The 18,299-nt window shown below is 42.2% G+C and overlaps 1 protein-coding gene across 1 annotated transcript; it reads right to left on the reverse strand.

Moving 5' to 3' along the window:
- Positions 1–1,946: 1,946 nt before the first annotated feature.
- On the reverse strand, positions 1,947–14,758 carry LOC117667906 (zinc finger protein RFP-like). The gene is made up of 7 exons (XM_034421530.3): positions 11,694–14,758; positions 11,355–11,450; positions 9,529–9,759; positions 7,285–7,307; positions 5,884–6,002; positions 3,738–3,776; positions 1,947–2,177 (listed from the first exon to the last, which is right to left on the reverse strand). The coding sequence occupies exons 1-7, from the start codon at positions 12,108–12,110 to the stop codon at positions 2,104–2,106; spliced, it is 999 nt and encodes a 332-aa protein (XP_034277421.3). The 5' UTR covers positions 12,111–14,758; the 3' UTR covers positions 1,947–2,103.
- Positions 14,759–18,299: the final 3,541 nt, after the last annotated feature.

The following is an 18,299-nucleotide window of genomic DNA, read 5'->3' on the forward strand; positions in this document are numbered from 1 at the left end:
TTTCTTTTTAAGCATTTTTTTCTACTGGTTCTGGAGAAACAAAGCGCTCTGCTGCTCCCCCTTTTCACTCACCCCGAGCTTCCTGCTGCGGATTTTCATGCCTTGCTTCACATGCTCGGGATTGTTGCCCTCGTCGTCTTCTTCTTCCTCCTCCTCCTCTCCAAGTGGAAAAACGCCAGGAGCAAGTACAAAAAGAAGCCTTTGCTTGCTCCTGACGTTTTTCCATTTGTAAAGAAGCTTTCATACCTTGTGAAGGCAAGTCTGGCTTCCTGTGCTGCTCACTAAAAACCTCACCAGTACTGCTGTGCACGCAGCTTGTGTGTGTCTTTTTGCTCCTGGTCTTTCGCAGCAGCCTGTGCCTGCCATCCCATTCCCAGCCGGCTGAACCAGTTACGGAATTCACCCCTTCAAGCCACCCCCGCCTTCATTCCTCTTTTCTTTGGAGACCAACCTGAAGGAGCCTCAAGTCATTCAAAAAGTCTTTTAAAACCTGTGTGTGTGTGTGTGTGTGTGTGTGTGTGTGTGTGTGTGTGTGTGTGGTGCACTGAATGTCGGTGCGGAGGCAGGGAGGGGGAGGGAAACGACCCCTCCAATCCACCCCTGCCTTCATTCAAAGGTCTTTTAAAGCCTCTGTGTGTGTGTGTGTGTGTCTTTGCTCTTGGTCTTCGCAGCAGCCCATGCCCGACATCCACATACATAAGCCGCGCGCACAACAGGTACTGGTGAGATTTTTAGTGCAGGAAGCCAGACTTGCCTTCACAAGGTATGAAAGCTTCCTTACAAATGGAAAAACACCAGGAGCAAGCAAGTGCTTCTTTTTGCACTTGCTCCTGGCATTTTTCCACTTGGAGAGGAGGAGGAGGAAGACGAGGGTAACAATCCCGGGTGTGTAAAGCAAGGCGTGAAAATCCGCAACAGGAAGCTCGGGGTGAGTGAAAAGGGGGAGCAGCCAAGCAATTTGTTTCTCTCTCCCCCCCCCCACCCCCTGGTCATCTCCCAAACTGGGTGGCCGAGGTAGAAAGGCTTGCAATCTTTGGGGCTAGGAGGCATTGGATCTGGCTTGGCGAGGGGGGTCAGGCTGGTCAGGTACTGATCGGAAACTTTTTTTTTTACTTTTTAAAGCATTTTTTACTAGTTAAAAATGCTTTAAAAAGTTTTTTAAAATTGGCCACGCCCACCTAGTCACATGACCACCACCAAGCCACACACCCCAAGCCATGCCCACAGAACCGGTGGCAAAAGAAATTAGATTTCACCCCTGGGTTGGACCTCTGAGAAAATGAAAATGGATGTACAGTCAATTTTAAAATGTGCTCATCAGCCCTGGGAAAAAAGTATACCAAGATAAGCCGATGATAATAAACATTGGAGCCTAGTTTAAAGGGGGGGGCTAGAGGTGATATGATAGCATTGTTCCAATATTTGGGGGACTGCCACGAAGAACGGGGTCAACCTATTTTCCAAAGCACCTGAAGGCAGAACAAGAAGCAACAGATGGAAACTAATCAAGGAGAGAAGCCAGCTAGAACCATCGAGGAATTTCCTGATGTAACAATCAGTGGAACGACTTGCCTCCAGAAGTTGTAGGTGCTCCATCACTGGAGGTTTTTAAGAGATTGGACAAGCATTTGTCTGAAATGTTATAGGGCTTCCTGCTTGAGCAGGGAGTGGATTAGAAAACCTCCTTCCAACTCTGTTATTCTGTCACTACAGATTCGCAAAGGCTGAACAGCTATTTTTCCAGGATGGTATGAAAAGTGGGGAGATGGTTGGACTAGAAAACCTTCAAGGTCCTTTCCAAATTGATATCTTTCTTTATGCGTCCAAATAATTAATACTCCATTTCACAATGCCATTGAAATTTCTGGTCATTAAGCAGTGATTCCCAACTGGATCTAGAAGATATCAATGATTATACCTTATCTGCAATCCATTACAATTATGTGCTAGGTAATATATAATGATTAGTTTATTTTCAGTTAAAATTGCACCAGCTTTCATTCCAAGCAAGGCCTTCTCCCTTCACTGAAGTTCTTTAACAACTATATTGCAAACATCCTACAGTACTATAACTTCCCAGGAGTTGTCTGCCTTCAAACTCTTTCATGGATCTTGACAGGCCTCTCCTAGCCTCAAGCGTTTCTCCTGAGTTGGGTCTGGCTCCAAAGTAGTATTTTCTGCGAGAGTAAAAAAAAAAAAAAAAAAAAGTAAGCAGGCATGAAAGGACCTAAATTTGGAAGATTTAGATGTTGCTTCTCAAAAAAAAAAAAAAAAATTAGTGGCAAAATTAAGCAGGGTCAAGCCTGCTAGTGCTAGGAGAACACCAGGAAATCTCAAGGTTGAAGACTAAACTGCGAAGTCAACAACACATCCAGGACAGTGGTGGGTTTCAGCAGGTTCTGACCAGTTCTAGAGAACCGATAGCGGAAATTTTGAGTAGTTCGGAGAACCGATAAATACCACCACTGACTGGCCCCACCCTCATCTATTCGCTGCCTCCTGAGCCCCAGCTGATCGGGAGGAAATGGGGATTTTGCAGTAACCTTCCCATGGAATGGGGTGAGAATGGAGATTTTACAGTATCCTTCCCCTGCCTGCCCACCAAGCCATGTCACGCCCACCAAGCCACGCCCACAGAACCAGCAGTAAAAAATTTTGAAACCCACCACTGATCCAGGAGGAAAGCAATGGCAAAGCATTTCTGCAGTGTTGGCAACAAAACAATTTGGATGTGCCTTAAATAGGAGCTGAACTCAACTTAAATCACAGGTATTTTATCTCAATCTTTACTCTCTAGTCTGGCTCATATTTCCTGTCTCTTAGCCTGACTAGGTGGATCTGTGGCTAAAACACTGAGCTTGTCCATCAGAAAGGTCGACGGTTCGAATCCCTAGTACAGGTCTGCATGAGCAGGGGGTTGGACTAGATGACCTCCAAGGTTCCTTCCAACTCTATTACTCTGTTATTGTTAAAAAATACTTCTCTTCTCTTAGCTTTGTGGCACACCTGCTTCTTTTCCCAAGCAAGTGAATCCACAAATGTTCAAGGTGGTTTTTTCAGAAGATTTGATGGTTTGTATTTTGATAGGTCTTCCTTCTCTCCAGAGCAAACTTCAGTATTTTGTGAGATTTGTAACCCCTTGTGTAGTCCTTCTGGGCCTTCTCTATAAATAACCCTCAATGAGCAGTATAGTGAAAGCAAATAAGATTGTTAATAGGACACCAGCAGAATAAACCTGGGCCATACGTAACTAATCATTCAGCAGTTACGTACTGATTTGTGTTGTATTCCTTTCCTTCCTGGGAACCCTTTCTTAAAATCTTTACTACCCCAAAATTTGATTTAGGTTTTTTCTCTCTCTCTTCACTTACAGCTAATGGTCTTTTGCCAACTCCCTTTTCAATAAATCTTTCCCCTTATCCTCTTCTTGAGGGAAAAAATAACATTTTATTATGTTATTCAGTCAGCCCCTTCATTCAGTGCTTCGTCACTGGAGGCTTTCAAGAAGAGACTGCACAGCCACTTGTCAGAAATGGGATAGGGTCTCCTGCTTGAACGGGGGATGGACTAGAAGACCTCCAAGGTCCCTTCCAATTCTGTTATTCTGGTATTGATTTATTTAAAAACCCCATATCACTTTCTAAAAATTCTGTTAAAATAGCCTCCACTGCCTACAAGAAATCTGGGCACTAACCACCTTAATGTCCATTTGATGTCTACAAACCCCAGATATGTACCATTTTGTTTCTTCATCTGATATCCAGATTCCAGAGTTTCTTGGAAAGGAAGAAGAAAAAATGCATTAGATTTTTATCCTAGGGCAGCACAGTATATACTTCCTCTGCTGGTTGTTTTTTGCCATAAAATTACCCCTCACAATAAGTTGGACAGATAGTGAAAAAGCAACATTGACCCAAAATCACTCAGGGACCTTCTATGGACCTGTTTTGAGTCCAGCATCTTCACTATTATCTCACACTGACCACACCAGTGTGGTACTAAAAGTTGCTGCCCCATTCCATACATATGAGCTGCATTCACTACCAATCCTATCAGATCCTCCCCTCCAACAGCTTAAGGTGTCCTTGTAACAAAGCATTCACAAAAAAGCTGAATTGATCTTGAATGGCAAGAAAGGGACAAGTGCAGGGGTGAAATGCTACAGGGAGGGAAGAAAGGAAGGAAAGGAAAGGAGAGGGGAGGGGAGGGGAGGGGAGGGGAGGGGAAGGGAGGGAGGGAGGGAGGGAGGGAGGAAGGAAGGAAGGAAGGAAGGAAGGAAGGAAGGAAGGAAGGAAGGAAGGAAGGAAGGAAGGAAGGAAGGAAGGAAGGAAGGAAAGAAAGAAAAGAAAGAAAGATGATAGAAGATAGATAGATAAGATAGATAGACAGACAGACAGACAGACAGACAGACAGACAGACAGACAGACAGACAGACAGACAGATAGATAGATAGATAGATAGATAGATAGATAGAAAGAAAAAGAAAGAAAAAGAGAGGGAGAGAGGGAAAAAGGAGAGGAAGGACCGACCACAAACCTGGCACTAGCTGCAGCTTCAGAGGATATCTTGAAAGAGCACAGCAATCCAGGGCTGGAAGGGACCTGGAGGTCATCTAGTCCAACCCCCTGCTCCAGCAGGACATTGTTAAAGTGAGTTTCTGTCTTTTGACGCCCCCCAGTCACATGACTACATAGCCACACCCACCCAGTCACATGACACCCTCTTCCCCACCAAGCCACGTCCACCGAACCGGTAGGAAAAAAATTTTAGATTTCGCCACTGGACCTGTGGCCCAGTAAACCACATTGTTTATATTCACTGATCATATCTCAAAGATAATAGAGCTGCCATGCTGACCTAATAGGACGGGATAAGTAATGAGAAGGTCACCCAGAAAAACTATCAAACCTATTGAATGAAAAACAGTTTCTGCCATGCTGTAATTTACAAACATAAAGGGGTAGACCTTGTGTAATGTTGTAAGCCAAAGGCGCATAAGGCAGGGATAGGCGATTATGGACCCTTTATGAACTGGGGACTTCAACTCCCAGAATTCCTGAAGCAGCATGGCTGTCTTAGGAACTCTGGGAGTTGAAGTCCACAAGTTGTAAAAGGGCCACAGTTGCCCACCCCTGGCATAAGGCACATTCTGCTTTTTTTGACCAGGGCTGCTCAGCAAGCGGCTAATATACTGGAAGCTCAGTATATACTATAGTTGTTTGCATGCTTAATGAATGTATGCCACATCATCATAGAGATTCGGTTGCTTTAAGTGAGGCACGTTTTAGTCCATAAGCAGAACTTCTTTTCCAATAAAGGAGAATATTTGTAACTCACGGTTGAAATGAGAGTTCCTTGGCGCTTTCTGGGCTTGGCTGTTTTCTTGCAGACGTTTCACTACCCAACTAGATAACATTATCATTGCTAACAGAATGACTTTTCTCCTTCCCCAACAAGCATAAGTTTCCCTCCATCCAAGGACCAAAAAAAGTAAATGAATTATTCAGAATGGGACCAATGGAAGAGGCTCTATGCATTTTCCTCTCTGCTTCAATCAACACAGGCTCCTTCCCTTCCCACCGAAGGTCTCATCCCCAAACAAGAGGAAATGGAGATTATTCTTAATGAGGAAAGATATGATGAATTGGACAATAGCCTAGGGCAGAGGTCTTCAAACTTGGCAGCTTTAAGATTTGTGGACTTCAGCTCCCAGAATTCTCCAGCCAACTGGCTGGAGAATTCTGGGAGCTGAAGTCCACAAGTCTTAAAGCTGCCAAGTTTGAAGACCTCTGCCCTAGGGAGTAAGTACCGTCCATTTTGTAAACTATGATTGACTTTCCAATTGTGGCATAGAGTTAAAGTGTGACAAAATCCTTCCATTACTCTCAAATTGCTTCACAGCACCAGGCAGAAAAGCACTGAAGTCCTGCAATCCCCAGATTTCATGTTTAATCTTTGGTGGAAAGACCCCTGGATTCTCAAATTTCTTCTTCTTCTTATACCTGTAGAGAAATAGACAGTAGTCAATGGTCCTTCCAGCCTGTAATTCTCAGAAGCTTTCTTTAAAAGTGAGGGACAAACTAGAGTTAGGCTTAGAAGACAGATCTCGTTTTAGTATGTCTGACCCAGAAATTTCTCCAGAGAGACAGAAGAGTTTCTCTCTATACATTTCCTTGCTGTATAGAAGAAATGAAGCAGGAGGAAAAAAACACATCTGGGGAAACCATACTGCATTAAATACAATTATTCCCAAATCCAGATCTTCCAATCCTAAATTCTGGTGGATTATCATAGGTGTACACGAAAAGCAACTTAGAACTAAGGAGAAATAGTAGATAGTAGAAAATAGTAAATAAAACAATTAATAAGTGGAACAATTTGCATCCAGAAGTTGTGAATGCTCCAACACTGGAAATTTTTAAGAAGAGGTTGGATAACCATTTGTCTGAAGTGGTGTAGGGTTTCCTGCCTGAGCAGGGGGTTGGACTAGAAGACCTCCAAGGTCCCTTCCAAATCTGTTATTCTATTCTGCTCTGCTCTGCTCTGCTCTGCTCTGCTCTGCTCTGCTCTGCTCTGCTCTGCTCTACATATGGGGCTTCATGAAAAGTGGCATTTTACAAGACCTGATCAACAGTCGACCTGACTTTTTCCCTACATGTAATAAAAATGACAAATACTGTAAGAATCAGTTGGGAACCAAAATTCAATAATAGGGTGCAGGAACTAGAAAAAAAAGGTGGCTACAAGTTTTAGGAAACCAAATGCCACCCCAACTTTCAATATTCATCACAGCCATATGAAAAAATGGGCCAAAATAAGACAAAAAATACAAGTTTCTATTCCGCTTGTAACTATGGTATTGCTGTCTTTGCAAATGTTAATTCATGTAATTATGAACATTTAATGCACTATTCAGTCCATAAATTTAATTAATCCTTGATACACCTATAAAATATGTCCTGTTCCAAGCTATATAGTAGTATGTATCAAGGCTTCTATCCAACTCCGATTCATACTTTTGTTTGAAAATAACATATCTTTTCTGTTTCAGCCAAACCATTTAACTCCATATCATTTTTACCTCAATCTCCAAGGCTGGTTGCAACCAAATTGGGTTGCAATTGTTTATAATCCCATTTAGATGAATTGGTATATTAAAATGAAGCATGTCACTTTTGTATATTAGAAGACTAGGCAGCTTTCAATACGTATCTATCTGCCCATCCATCCATCCACATACAAAATAAATACTGACCTGGCCATTTCAAGGAGAGATCAACTTACCGTTCCAAGACGCTTCCGACATTCTAAAATTAAAAAAGAATAAACACTCAGTACTTGCTTGTCCAAAATCCTTCTAAAAGCAGGGCTAAGAACTAAAAAGCCTTTTAAATGAGCCGTGGTGGCGCAGTGGTTAGAGTGCAGTACTGCAGGCTACTTCTGCTGACTGCAGGCAGTTCAAATCTCACCGGCTCAAGGTTGTCTCAGCCTTCCATCCTTCCGAGGTGGGTAAAATGAGGACCCAGATTGTTGGAGGCAATATGCTGACTCTGTAAACTGCTTAGAGAGGGCTGTGAAGCACTATAAAGCAGTATATAAGTCTAAGTGCTATTGATATTGATATTGCTAAATGTTGCTAAGGCTAGAGCAACCAATATCTCTCACCATTATGCATACAAAAACTGCTAGGAACTGTAGTTCAGCAATATATTGTATTTAGCAATGCCCAGATTCCATATCCAAGATTCTAAAGGCATCCTTAAAAGTTTGGACAGTAATAAACTGAAACTCTCCACCTATAAAGACTAGGAAAACTCAGTGGCTATCTTAGAGAAACCAGATTTTGAAAGGCAATATTCAAACTTTAAAAAGTAAAATAAAAAGTGCTTTGGGAAAAAATAGTTTAAACATGTCTTGCAAATTGGGTTATATTGACTGGGAACTAGAGAAAGACTCATCGATTCTGTCCTGTACCTGCAGACTAACATTGTAAATCACACAGAAGCCTGAATATTCAAGTGAGTAAGACAGTAATACAGGTAGTCCTTGACTTACAACCATTCATTTAGTGACTGTTAAAAGTTACGGCATTAAAAAAGTGAGTTATGACCATTTTTTTCCACACATGACTTTTGCAGCATCCTTTTGGTCATGTGTTCAAAATTCAGTCACTTGGCACCTGGCATGTATTTATAACAGTTGCAGTATCCTGGGGTCATGTGAATCAATCACCTTTTGCAACAATCTGACCAGCAAAGTCAATAGGGAAGCCAGATTCATTTAATAACCATGTTATTAATTTAACTGCAGTGATTCACTTAACAACTTAAGGAAGGTCATAAAACAGGGCAAAATTCACTCAACTGTCTTGCTTAGCAACAGAAATTTTGGACTTTTGTTGTGGTCGTAAGTCAAGGACTATGTATATGAAGGTGAATCCATTTTTTTTTAAAATATACCCAAACAATTTAATGTTAGATATGTCTTTAAACTCATTCTGTGGGCTAAATGTAGAACCAAGTAGGATTCCTAGGTGTAGAAAAAACATCTGGTTACAATATTCTTTCCTGTTGTGTAGCACATTCCCTGAACATGCAAATTGATTGTATAGGTCTGCATAGTCTTCTTTTTCAGATACGCTTATCAATACTTCTTGGAAGAATGAATCAAGCCATTGGCCTATCTAGTTTATTACCAATTTAACACTGGAAGTAACTGTCCAGATGTTTAATCTTACCTGCAGATGCCAAAGACTGGACTTAGGTCCATTGTTTAGAGCAGAGGTGCCCAAACTTGGCAGCTTTAAGACTTGTGGACTTCGACTCCCAGAATTCTCCAGCCAGCTGGGAGTCGAAGTCCACAAGTCTTAAAGCTGCCAAGTTTGAAGAACTCTGGTTTGGAGAGTAAGACTCTACCTAAAGTAAAGACTCTAGCTATAAAGCAAGGGAGGTGCACTAAACATGGTGCCTGAAGGTACCAAGTGTCTATAGATCCCTTCATTGGTATCTACACCAAGCTTCCTACTTCATATCCTGCCTTTCTTATGCACTCATCTCACTTGGGCTACCATTCTGTAAAAGTACACACAACAAATTCTCAAAATATTAGGTGTGCTTGCCAAGATGTATGAATGAATGAGCTCCTATACCCCAAATTCCTCTTTTTTTAGGCAGAGGTCCTTCATTTGTCTATATGAAGATTCTCAGTCATCCAGGTCATGGTTGTCCCAAAGGTGCTTTTTCAAGAGGCGACTGGACTTTCTGGTTTTTCTTTGAAGTCAGAGCTAAAGAAGGTTCTTGGATGAGAAGCAAAACATCTTCAAAGAAAAAACCAGAAAGACCAGTGGCCTCTTGAAAAAGCATCTTTGGGAGAGGGTCCCTCATTGTTGACATATTCTATCATGAAAGCCACTTCCCCCAGCCCAGTAACAACGGCAACAACATTTAACTAGCATCTCTTTCACTCTATAATCAGGGAACAAACCAGCATGAAAAATGAGTCCCTCTAATACTGTCCTAAATTTCTTACCTCTAGGAATTCCAACACTGGCTGATCACACTTCTCAACCATGTCCTGGATGATGTAATCAAGAACAAACAGTTCCTTGGAGATTATAGCCATCTGATCATTTGTTTCCAGCGTGATCTCCGTCTTTACCTCTTCAACCTTAGCAAGCCAAAAGGTGTTTTGTTCCAATACACGTTGACGCAGATGATTAAACCCATCCATCACTTTCTTTTTCTCTGCTTCTACTAGTTGCTGCAGTAAAAAAAAAAAAAAAAAAAGATTTGGAGGAGGAGGAGAGCATATTTATTAATTCTTAAGAATCATGGATGTCACTTCTAGCTGAGCAATCATTGGCTGAGTCCATACAATGTTCTAACCAAATGTTCCAGTTTGATAACATTCAGCTCAGGGCTGAAATGCTCCCAGTTCGGACCGGATCGCCCGATCCGGTAGCGATGGAGGCGGGTGGTTCGGAGAACCGGTAGCAAAAATCCCCCCCCATTGTCCAGCTGAGCCGTGCAATCATCAGAGGCTTTTTTTTTATCTTTAAAAGCATTTTTTCTACAACCTCTTCGGCCAAAGAGGTTATAGAAAAAATGCTTTTAAAAGTAAAAACAAAGCCTCTGCTGATCAGGCAAGTCAGTCAGAGGCTTAAAAGAAAAAAGAAAAAGCCTCTGCCGATCAGGCGAGTCAGCTGGGATCATCAGAGGCTTTAAAAGCATTTTTTTAACAACCTCTTCAGCTGAAGAGGTTGTAGAAAAATGCCCACTCAGTCATATTACCCCACCACCACCAAGCCACGCCCACAAAACCTGTAGTAACAAAATTTACATTTCACCACTGATTCAGCTCCTGTGTTCATCTAACCTGCTCAGTATCCTGATACAGGATACTGAGAAATCAAAACCTGCTTACCTTTATTTTAGCTTCTTTACCTATATTACCTATACCTATATTAAAGGTAAAGTACAAAGTACAAAGGAACAGTACAAAGGAACAAGCACAGTACAACAGTACAAGCTTGGGAATATTCTGCCTTTAGCACTAAAGATAAGATTGAAGCAGAACATTCTTGATTCTTATATTTAATCATTAGGCCTGGGTTCAGTCACTTGAAGTTCTCTGATTAACTCCAGCCAATATACTGAGAGATATTTTTGCTTTGCTAAAAAGAGTTATAAAAAGGATATTGTGTAGTCCTTGATGCTTTCCGAGTTTGGTTGTTTGCTTGCAGATGTTTCATTACCAATTTTAAGTACCAATAACATCATTATCTGACACTGCTGATGTAACCTAGTAGGATATGAGATGTCTGCAAGCAAACAGAATATTATATAGCGTGGGGAAAATGGTATGAATGGTTAGAGAGAGATAAAAGGCAAGGAAAGAGCAAATGAGGAAGATATAGGAGTAGAAATGTAATAACAAATAAGAGGAAGCAGAAAAAATGCAGGTTGTAGAAATGAAATTGTGAACACTGTTATTTATATGTATATATGCAAATAAATCAATATTAGAATGATATGTAGAAAGGATACATTGAAATAAGGGAGAAAAAATGGATAAGTAAGAAATGTTTTACTGATGCAAAATTGTTAGAAAGAAAAAATTGTTGAAGATTCTTTTTTGTTTTTAAAAAAATGTTTAAAATTATTTTTTTAAAAAAATATCCTTTTTACAAATGTTTTTAGCAAAGCATAAATATCTCTCAGCATATCAAACCACCAATCTCAGAGAGCACCAAGGGCCCCCCAGTTCAACCCTGAGCCACATATGTATCTTTCAATAGTATTGGAAATACAGTAGGATATCATGCTTATTCACTTCTCAGTAGTAGCAATACCTACAAACAAGCCTTGACTTTTTTTGTCTGTATCTGAGAGATGCTCCATAACCACTTCTTTCTCCTTCCGCAGACTCTCGATACATCTTAAAAATTGATCCTGAAAGAGAAACAAAACAAATGGAAGCCAATGCAAGAAATAGCATGCGAGCGGACAGCTGACTGATGAGTTTTAAAACAGCACGGACGCTTTTCCTAAATGCTGTCTTTGTCTCTTATTCCATATCCAAATTCTCTAACTCAAGCGCCTGAAGATTCCCCGGGGAGGTTTCTCCCATCATCTCAGTTAATGCTAAAATTATGAAAGCCACGTATATTTTTCGACCCCGTGCGAATTCCCCACCTTGTACTCTTCAGCAGCTTGTGCCACAGAGATGACATCATGAGTTTGGTGCTCCTGGGATCCATCGCAATGTATGCAAAAGGGGACAAGATCGTCTTTGCAGAAAGACAATATTGCCGGTTCGTGTCCCTGACAGGTTTTGCTTGTCCTTGTCATCTGCTTTGCCTGATCACTCAGTTGCCTGATCAACTGGACGACGTTAGCCAGCTGCCCATTTGGCTTAAATTTCAACCGAGGAACTGATACTCTGCACTGAGGGCAAATGGTCTGGTTGGAAATCTGCCCCCAGTGCTTCACAATGCAGGCATGGCAGAAGTTGTGCCCACATTCAAGAGTCACCGGTTGCACGAAGTACTCCAAACACACAAAGCAAGTTATTTCTGACTGCAGCTTCTTCCCAATGCTCCCAGTAGCCATGCTGTCCACAATAAGCAAAGTTGAGCGGGAGGTCTCTGTTTCTGCAAGAGCCCGGGCAGTTTTAGCAAGCACAGCTGCAGCAGGTCTGCCAGAAAGCAAGCTGGATGAGGGAAAAGGAGACAGAAAATAGCAATGGGGTGGAAGGGGGAGAGTTCCCTCTTCAGATATTCCATCCCTCTGTTCTGCCCCAGCTACGGACCCCAAAGAACGCAGCACACACAAAGTCCGTACAAACCTTAGTTTACTAATTTAAATCAGTCTTTTCTGAACAAAAGCTGTTAAATTAACTTCATTAACAGCCGACAAGAATCCAAAGAATAATAATCCTAATCTTACTGTGGTTGGCAGAATGCCCAGAAGCAATTTGCAGGAAACTGATAAGAGAAACAAGATCAAGACGCGTAGGAATTTGAACGAAGTTGTTTCCTGCAAATTGCCTCAGTCATCATCCTTCCTTAAATAGGCTAGGGGAGTGGCCAATTAGCCCCAAGCCTTACTCTCGAGGAGACCTCCTCCTGAGGAGCCACTCCTGCCTTTTGGCAGCTCTGCGCGCTTGTGCATTGAGAAGAGGCTCCTCCTCTTCTTCCTCTTCACTTATGGGAGCTTCTGGAGGTTATGAAGGCCCTGGCTGAATCCCCACCTCTGGCACCACATCTTCTCCAGCCTCCTCATTGTCTGACTCGAGTGCCAGCTGCACAGGCTGCTGGCGCAGCACCACATCAGCCTCCTCGCTGTCGGAATCAGCTACTAGCTGCACAGGCCGCTGACGGGCCACAACACCCTCCAAAATGTCCAGGGCGGATAAAAATAGATGATTTTTTTTTAAAAAAATCATTTTTTAAAAAATTTAAATTGGATTGTTTTTATTTAAATCAGATTTTTTTTATTTTTATCAAATGTATTTTAATAAAATGTCTTTGGAGTAAAAAAATTATCTAAAGATAGTTTTCTATTTAAGGTACATTAATAATTTATTTATTCAGTATGAAATGGAGCTTAGTTATGTAGCATGAGGCCTGTATATTCTGTAATATTGGGACTGTCAGTGAATCAACAGCGGGTCAGAGGAGGAGCTGCTGTGGGACAGAGATGACAGTTGCTCTTTTAAAATTATGATTTAAACCGAGTCAATTTAAATCAAGCCTTTTTACCAGTGATTTAAATCATGATTTAACTTTCTTTATTTCATCTACATTGCTCCTTAATCTTAAACATTTCCCCACCCCTTTATTCCTCTTTCTCATTTTTCCTATTTTCCAACCATTCATAAAAAATAATTGTTGAATAAGACAAAAGTTAAAATATGTGTAAATAGATATAAATAGCAAGAAAGGATCACCTGGAAATAGCTGAAGGAATAAGTGATATGTATATAAATGTTGTGTCTTTCTGTTTTGTTTTAATGTGTTCAAAATAAAAAACTTTTTAAATAAATCATGATTCAAATCGACTTGATTTAAATCAAATCCACCCTGAAAATGTCCCAAGTTATCAATCAGAATACAGCTGGAAGGGACCTTGGAAGTCTTCTAGTCCAATCTCCTTCTCAAGCAGGAGACCCTATATCCGTGATGGCGAATCTATGGCACGTGTGCCACAGGTGGCACGCAGAGCCATACCTGTGGGCACATGAGCATTGCCCTAGCTCAGCTACAGCACGCATGTGCGTGCCGGACATCTGATTTTCAGGCCTTCTCGGCCCACCGGAAGTCAGGAAACGGGTTGTTTCTGGCCTCTGGAGGGCCTCTGCGGGGGGGGGAGGCTGTTTTCGCCTTCCCCAAGGTCAAAAAAAGCCTCTGGAGCCTGGGGAGGGCGAAAAATGGGCCTACTGGGCCCACCGTGCCATAAGTGGGGGAGTGCGGGGTGGTCTCATGGGGGGGCAGGGCACATTGAATTTTGGGTGTGAGCACACAATGTGTGCGACCCCCCGTGCGACCCCCACTTTGGGCACGCGACGGCAAAAAGGTTAGCCATCACTGCCCTATACCATTTCAGACAGGTATTTGGTCCAGTCTTTTCTTAAAAACCTCCAGTAATGAAGCACCCAAGCTGGTTAATTGTTCTCACTGTTCGGAAGTGTCTCCTTAATTCCAGGAAAAAAGGGGGGGAGGGGAAGGAAAGAATATGCCTTAGCTTCCTACATTGCTAGTGTCCGAACCAAGCAGGGGAAAAAAATCATGCTATCTAGAGTATAAATATATGCCTTCAAAATGCAGTATAGTGGTTAAAGTATAGTGGTTAAGGTACTAAGAAGACTAACGTTCACCTAACTGGGGGTGGGACCAATTGGTCTCTCAATCCAACCTACCTCACAAGGTTGTTGTTGTTGTGTAGACTAAAGAATGGGGAAAGCGTTCTGTAAGCTGCACTGAATGAAAATAGGAGAGACAGACAGAGAGATATGCCCCACCTGTGCTGGCCGGGGATAATGGGGACTGTAGTTAAAAAAAACACACACACACAACCGGAGAATACCCAGTTGTGGAAGATGGTTGGCGCATAACCCCGTTTTGCATCAAAGGTCACACACGAATTACGACTTCTTGGTACCTATAGATGCCATCCTACTAGAGACTTACTCCAAAGACGCTGCTGCACCGAGGGCGCTCACAAGCAACTGCTAGGGAACTCCGTTTAAAAAAAAAAAACCAGAGTCCCGTCGCGTTTAGTAACTTAGTTTAGCAGTTTAGAGGGTTGTAAAGAGGGGACCCTCCAAGGCTCGATAAAACCACGGAACTCCAATTCCCCCGAACGGCCACGCTCACCAGTTTCCCACCGCTTCTCTCTCTCTCCCTTTCGTAGATTCTGTAAGAGAGCCAGCCGCCTAGTATTTTAATCCTCTTTTCTTCCAATAGGAAAAGAGCCACCACCCTCTTTCTATTTTTTTTTCCCCTCACCCGTTAGTTCTTTCGACAATTGCTAATTGGTCAAGATAGGCGGGCGCTGCATCCAATGGAATCTTTCGTTTCCTTTTATTCCACCGTTGCGATTGGCCGGGAGCCTTTTAGGCGTTCCGTGGGAATCCATGCTTTTAGGCGTTCCGTGGGAACCCATGCTTTTCTCCCGCTTTCGTTTTGTAAAATTCCGCCAGTGAAGGAAAATCGTCGGCTGGCATCTCTTGCCGGGCAGACAGACAGACACACAGAGACACACACACACACAAAGAGGTTGAGTAATTTTTGAGAATACTTGCAACATACACACACACACACACACACTCTTTCTGAGCGACTGAAGAAATTAAGGGGATGTGGGGGTTTGAAAGAGGCTGAGTAATTTTTGAGAATGCTTGCAACACACACACACACACACACACACTCTTTCTGAGCGACTGAAGAAATTAAGGGGATGTGGGGGTTTGAAAGAGGCTGAGTAATTTTTGAGAATGCTTGCAACACACACACACACACACACACACACACACTGAGCGACTGAAGAAATTAAGGGGATGTGAGGGTTTGAAAGAGGTTGAGTAATTTTTGAGAATACTTGCAACATACACACACACACACACACACACTTTCTGAGCGACTGAAGAAATTAAGGGGATGTGAGGGTTTGAAAGAGGCTGAGTAATTTTTGAGAATGCTTGCAACACACACACACACACACACACACACACTCTGAGCGACTGAAGAAATTAAGGGGATGTGAGGGTTTGAAAGAGGCTGAGTAATTTTTGAGAATGCTTGCAACACACACACACACACACACACACACACACTGAGCGACTGAAGAAATTAAGGGGATGTGAGGGTTTGAAAGAGGTTGAGTAATTTTTGAGAATACTTGCAACATACACACACACACACACACACTCTTTCTGAGCGACTGAAGAAATTAAGGGGATGTGAGGGTTTGAAAGAGGCTGAGTAATTTTTGAGAATGCTTGCAACACACACACACACACACACACACTTTCTGAGCGACTGAAGAAATTAAGGGGATGTGGGGGTTTGAAAGAGGCTGAGTAATTTTTGAGAATGCTTGCAACACACACACACACACACACACTCTTTCTGAGCGACTGAAGAAATTAAGGGGATGTGAGGGTTTGAAAGAGGCTGAGTAATTTTTGAGAATGCTTGCAACACACACACACACACACACACACTTTCTGAGCGACTGAAGAAATTAAGGGGATGTGGGGGTTTGAAAGAGGCTGAGTAATTTTTGAGAATGCTTGCAACACACACACACACACACACACTCTTTCTGAGCGACTGAAGAAATTAAGGGGATGTGAGGGTTTGAAAGAGGCTGAGTAATTTTTGAGAAGGCTTGCAACACACACACACACACACACACACACACACACACTCTGAGCGACTGAAGAAATTAAGGGGATGTGAGGGTTTGAAAGAGGCTGAGTAATTTTTGAGAAGGCTTGCAACACACACACACACACACACACACACACACACACTCTTTCTGAGCGACTGAAGAAATTAAGGGGATGTGGGGGTTTGAAAGAGGCTGAGTAATTTTTGAGAATGCTTGCAACACACACACACACACACACACACACACACACACTCTGAGCGACTGAAGAAATTAAGGGGATGTGAGGGTTTGAAAGAGGTTGAGTAATTTTTGAGAATACTTGCAACATACACACACACACACACACACTTTCTGAGCGACTGAAGAAATTAAGGGGATGTGAGGGTTTGAAAGAGGCTGAGTAATTTTTGAGAATGCTTGCAACACACACACACACACACACACACACACTCTGAGCGACTGAAGAAATTAAGGGGATGTGAGGGTTTGAAAGAGGCTGAGTAATTTTTGAGAATACTTGCAACATACACACACACACACACACACTCTTTCTGAGCGACTGAAGAAATTAAGGGGATGTGAGGGTTTGAAAGAGGCTGAGTAATTTTTGAGAAGGCTTGCAAGCCGCTATGGATCCGAAGACACGCCTCAAACGCTCCCTTTTCCTAAAAACGTCCTTCCAAGAGAGACGTCTAAGTTCCTGCTGTTGCAGGAACTGGGTATGTCTAGTTTAATGAAGAGAAGGACTACTGGAGACATGATAGCAGTGTTCCAATATCTCGGGCTGCCACAAAGGAGTAAAGCTATTCTCCAAAGCACCTGAGGGTAGGACAAGAAGCAATGGGTGGAAATTAATCAAGGAGAAAAGCAACTTAGAACTAAGGAGAAATTTCCTGACAGTTAACAATCAGTGGAACAACTTGCCTCCAGAAGTTGTGAATGCTCCAACACTGGACGTTTTTAAGATGTTGAATAATCTTTTGTCTGAAGTGGTGTAGGGTTTCCTGCCTGGGCAGGGGATTGGACTAGAAGACGTCCAAGGTCCCTTCCAACTTTGTTATTATTCTATTCTATTCTGTTCTGTTCTGTTCTAAGCTTCGCACAATTCTTTGTGAATTACACAAGACCTAATGCAGACGTTTTTGTCTCGCCACCCCCACCCCAGTGTCCAGAAGCGGATTGTTTTTGTGGGAGTCTATTGTACAATCCTCCAGCCTGAATGTAAGGAATGGATTATATACACTATATTTAGTGTTTGTATGAGTTGTCCCAGAAGCAGTGTAAAAAAAAATTAAGAAGTGAAGCAGAAGGGTAATATTTCCATCAAATCAAATGCAACTGTTGGATATTATCAAAAATAAAAATGTTTCACAATAGTCTTTCAGATTTTTTTTTTTTTAATTTGCCAGTCTAGCCTCGGATGGTCTTTGTAATCCCCCATCCATATATTAACTGGGTCTGTCTGACACCAATTAGCTATTGATGATCAGCCCAGGTAGATTTGGTGCAGGGTCTGAAAGCATGAGAAACATTATGAATGAGGGTGAAGGTTCGTTGTAGGTTGGTTTCTGAATGTTTCCTTACCAGGCTAGGTAACATCTTCCGTGGAGAACTCCGCAGAGAACATGTTACCTAGTGTAGGAAGTTAGCACCCACCCCTCTCCTAGAAAAATGAAATATTCTAGGAAATATTAAAAAGGCAGAATATTATACCTCCCTGGATGAGAAATGGAGAAACATGTTTTTTAGGCAGAAAGCAGACTCACTTTTAATAGCCCCCACACCCTCAATAGCCCACAGCAGATGTCAGCACTTAAGAGATAAAGAGATAGCTAGGTCTATTCATAAGCAAATGCCTTCACCTAAAATCCAACAAAGGTAGGATTAGCCCTCTACCCATCTAGC

This window comes from Pantherophis guttatus, chromosome 2 (assembly GCF_059756535.1).
Source record: "Pantherophis guttatus breed Tessera chromosome 2, ASM5975653v1, whole genome shotgun sequence".
In the NCBI taxonomy this organism is placed as follows: Eukaryota; Metazoa; Chordata; class Lepidosauria; order Squamata; family Colubridae; genus Pantherophis; species Pantherophis guttatus.

What these genes read in the sequence shown, in the direction of transcription:
- LOC117667906 (XM_034421530.3), bottom strand. Translation starts at nt 12,110, where the DNA reads ATGGCTACTGGGAGCATTGGGAAGAAGCTGCAGTCAGAAATAACTTGC. An exon ending in CAGTGTTGGAATTCCTAGAG is followed by an intron (nt 7,308 to 9,528) that starts GTAAGAAATTTA and finishes TTTTAATTTTAG; the next exon opens with AATGTCGGAAGCGTCTTGGA. An exon ending in GTCGGAAGCGTCTTGGAACG is followed by an intron (nt 6,003 to 7,284) that starts GTAAGTTGATCT and finishes ATTTCTCTACAG; the next exon opens with GTATAAGAAGAAGAAGAAAT.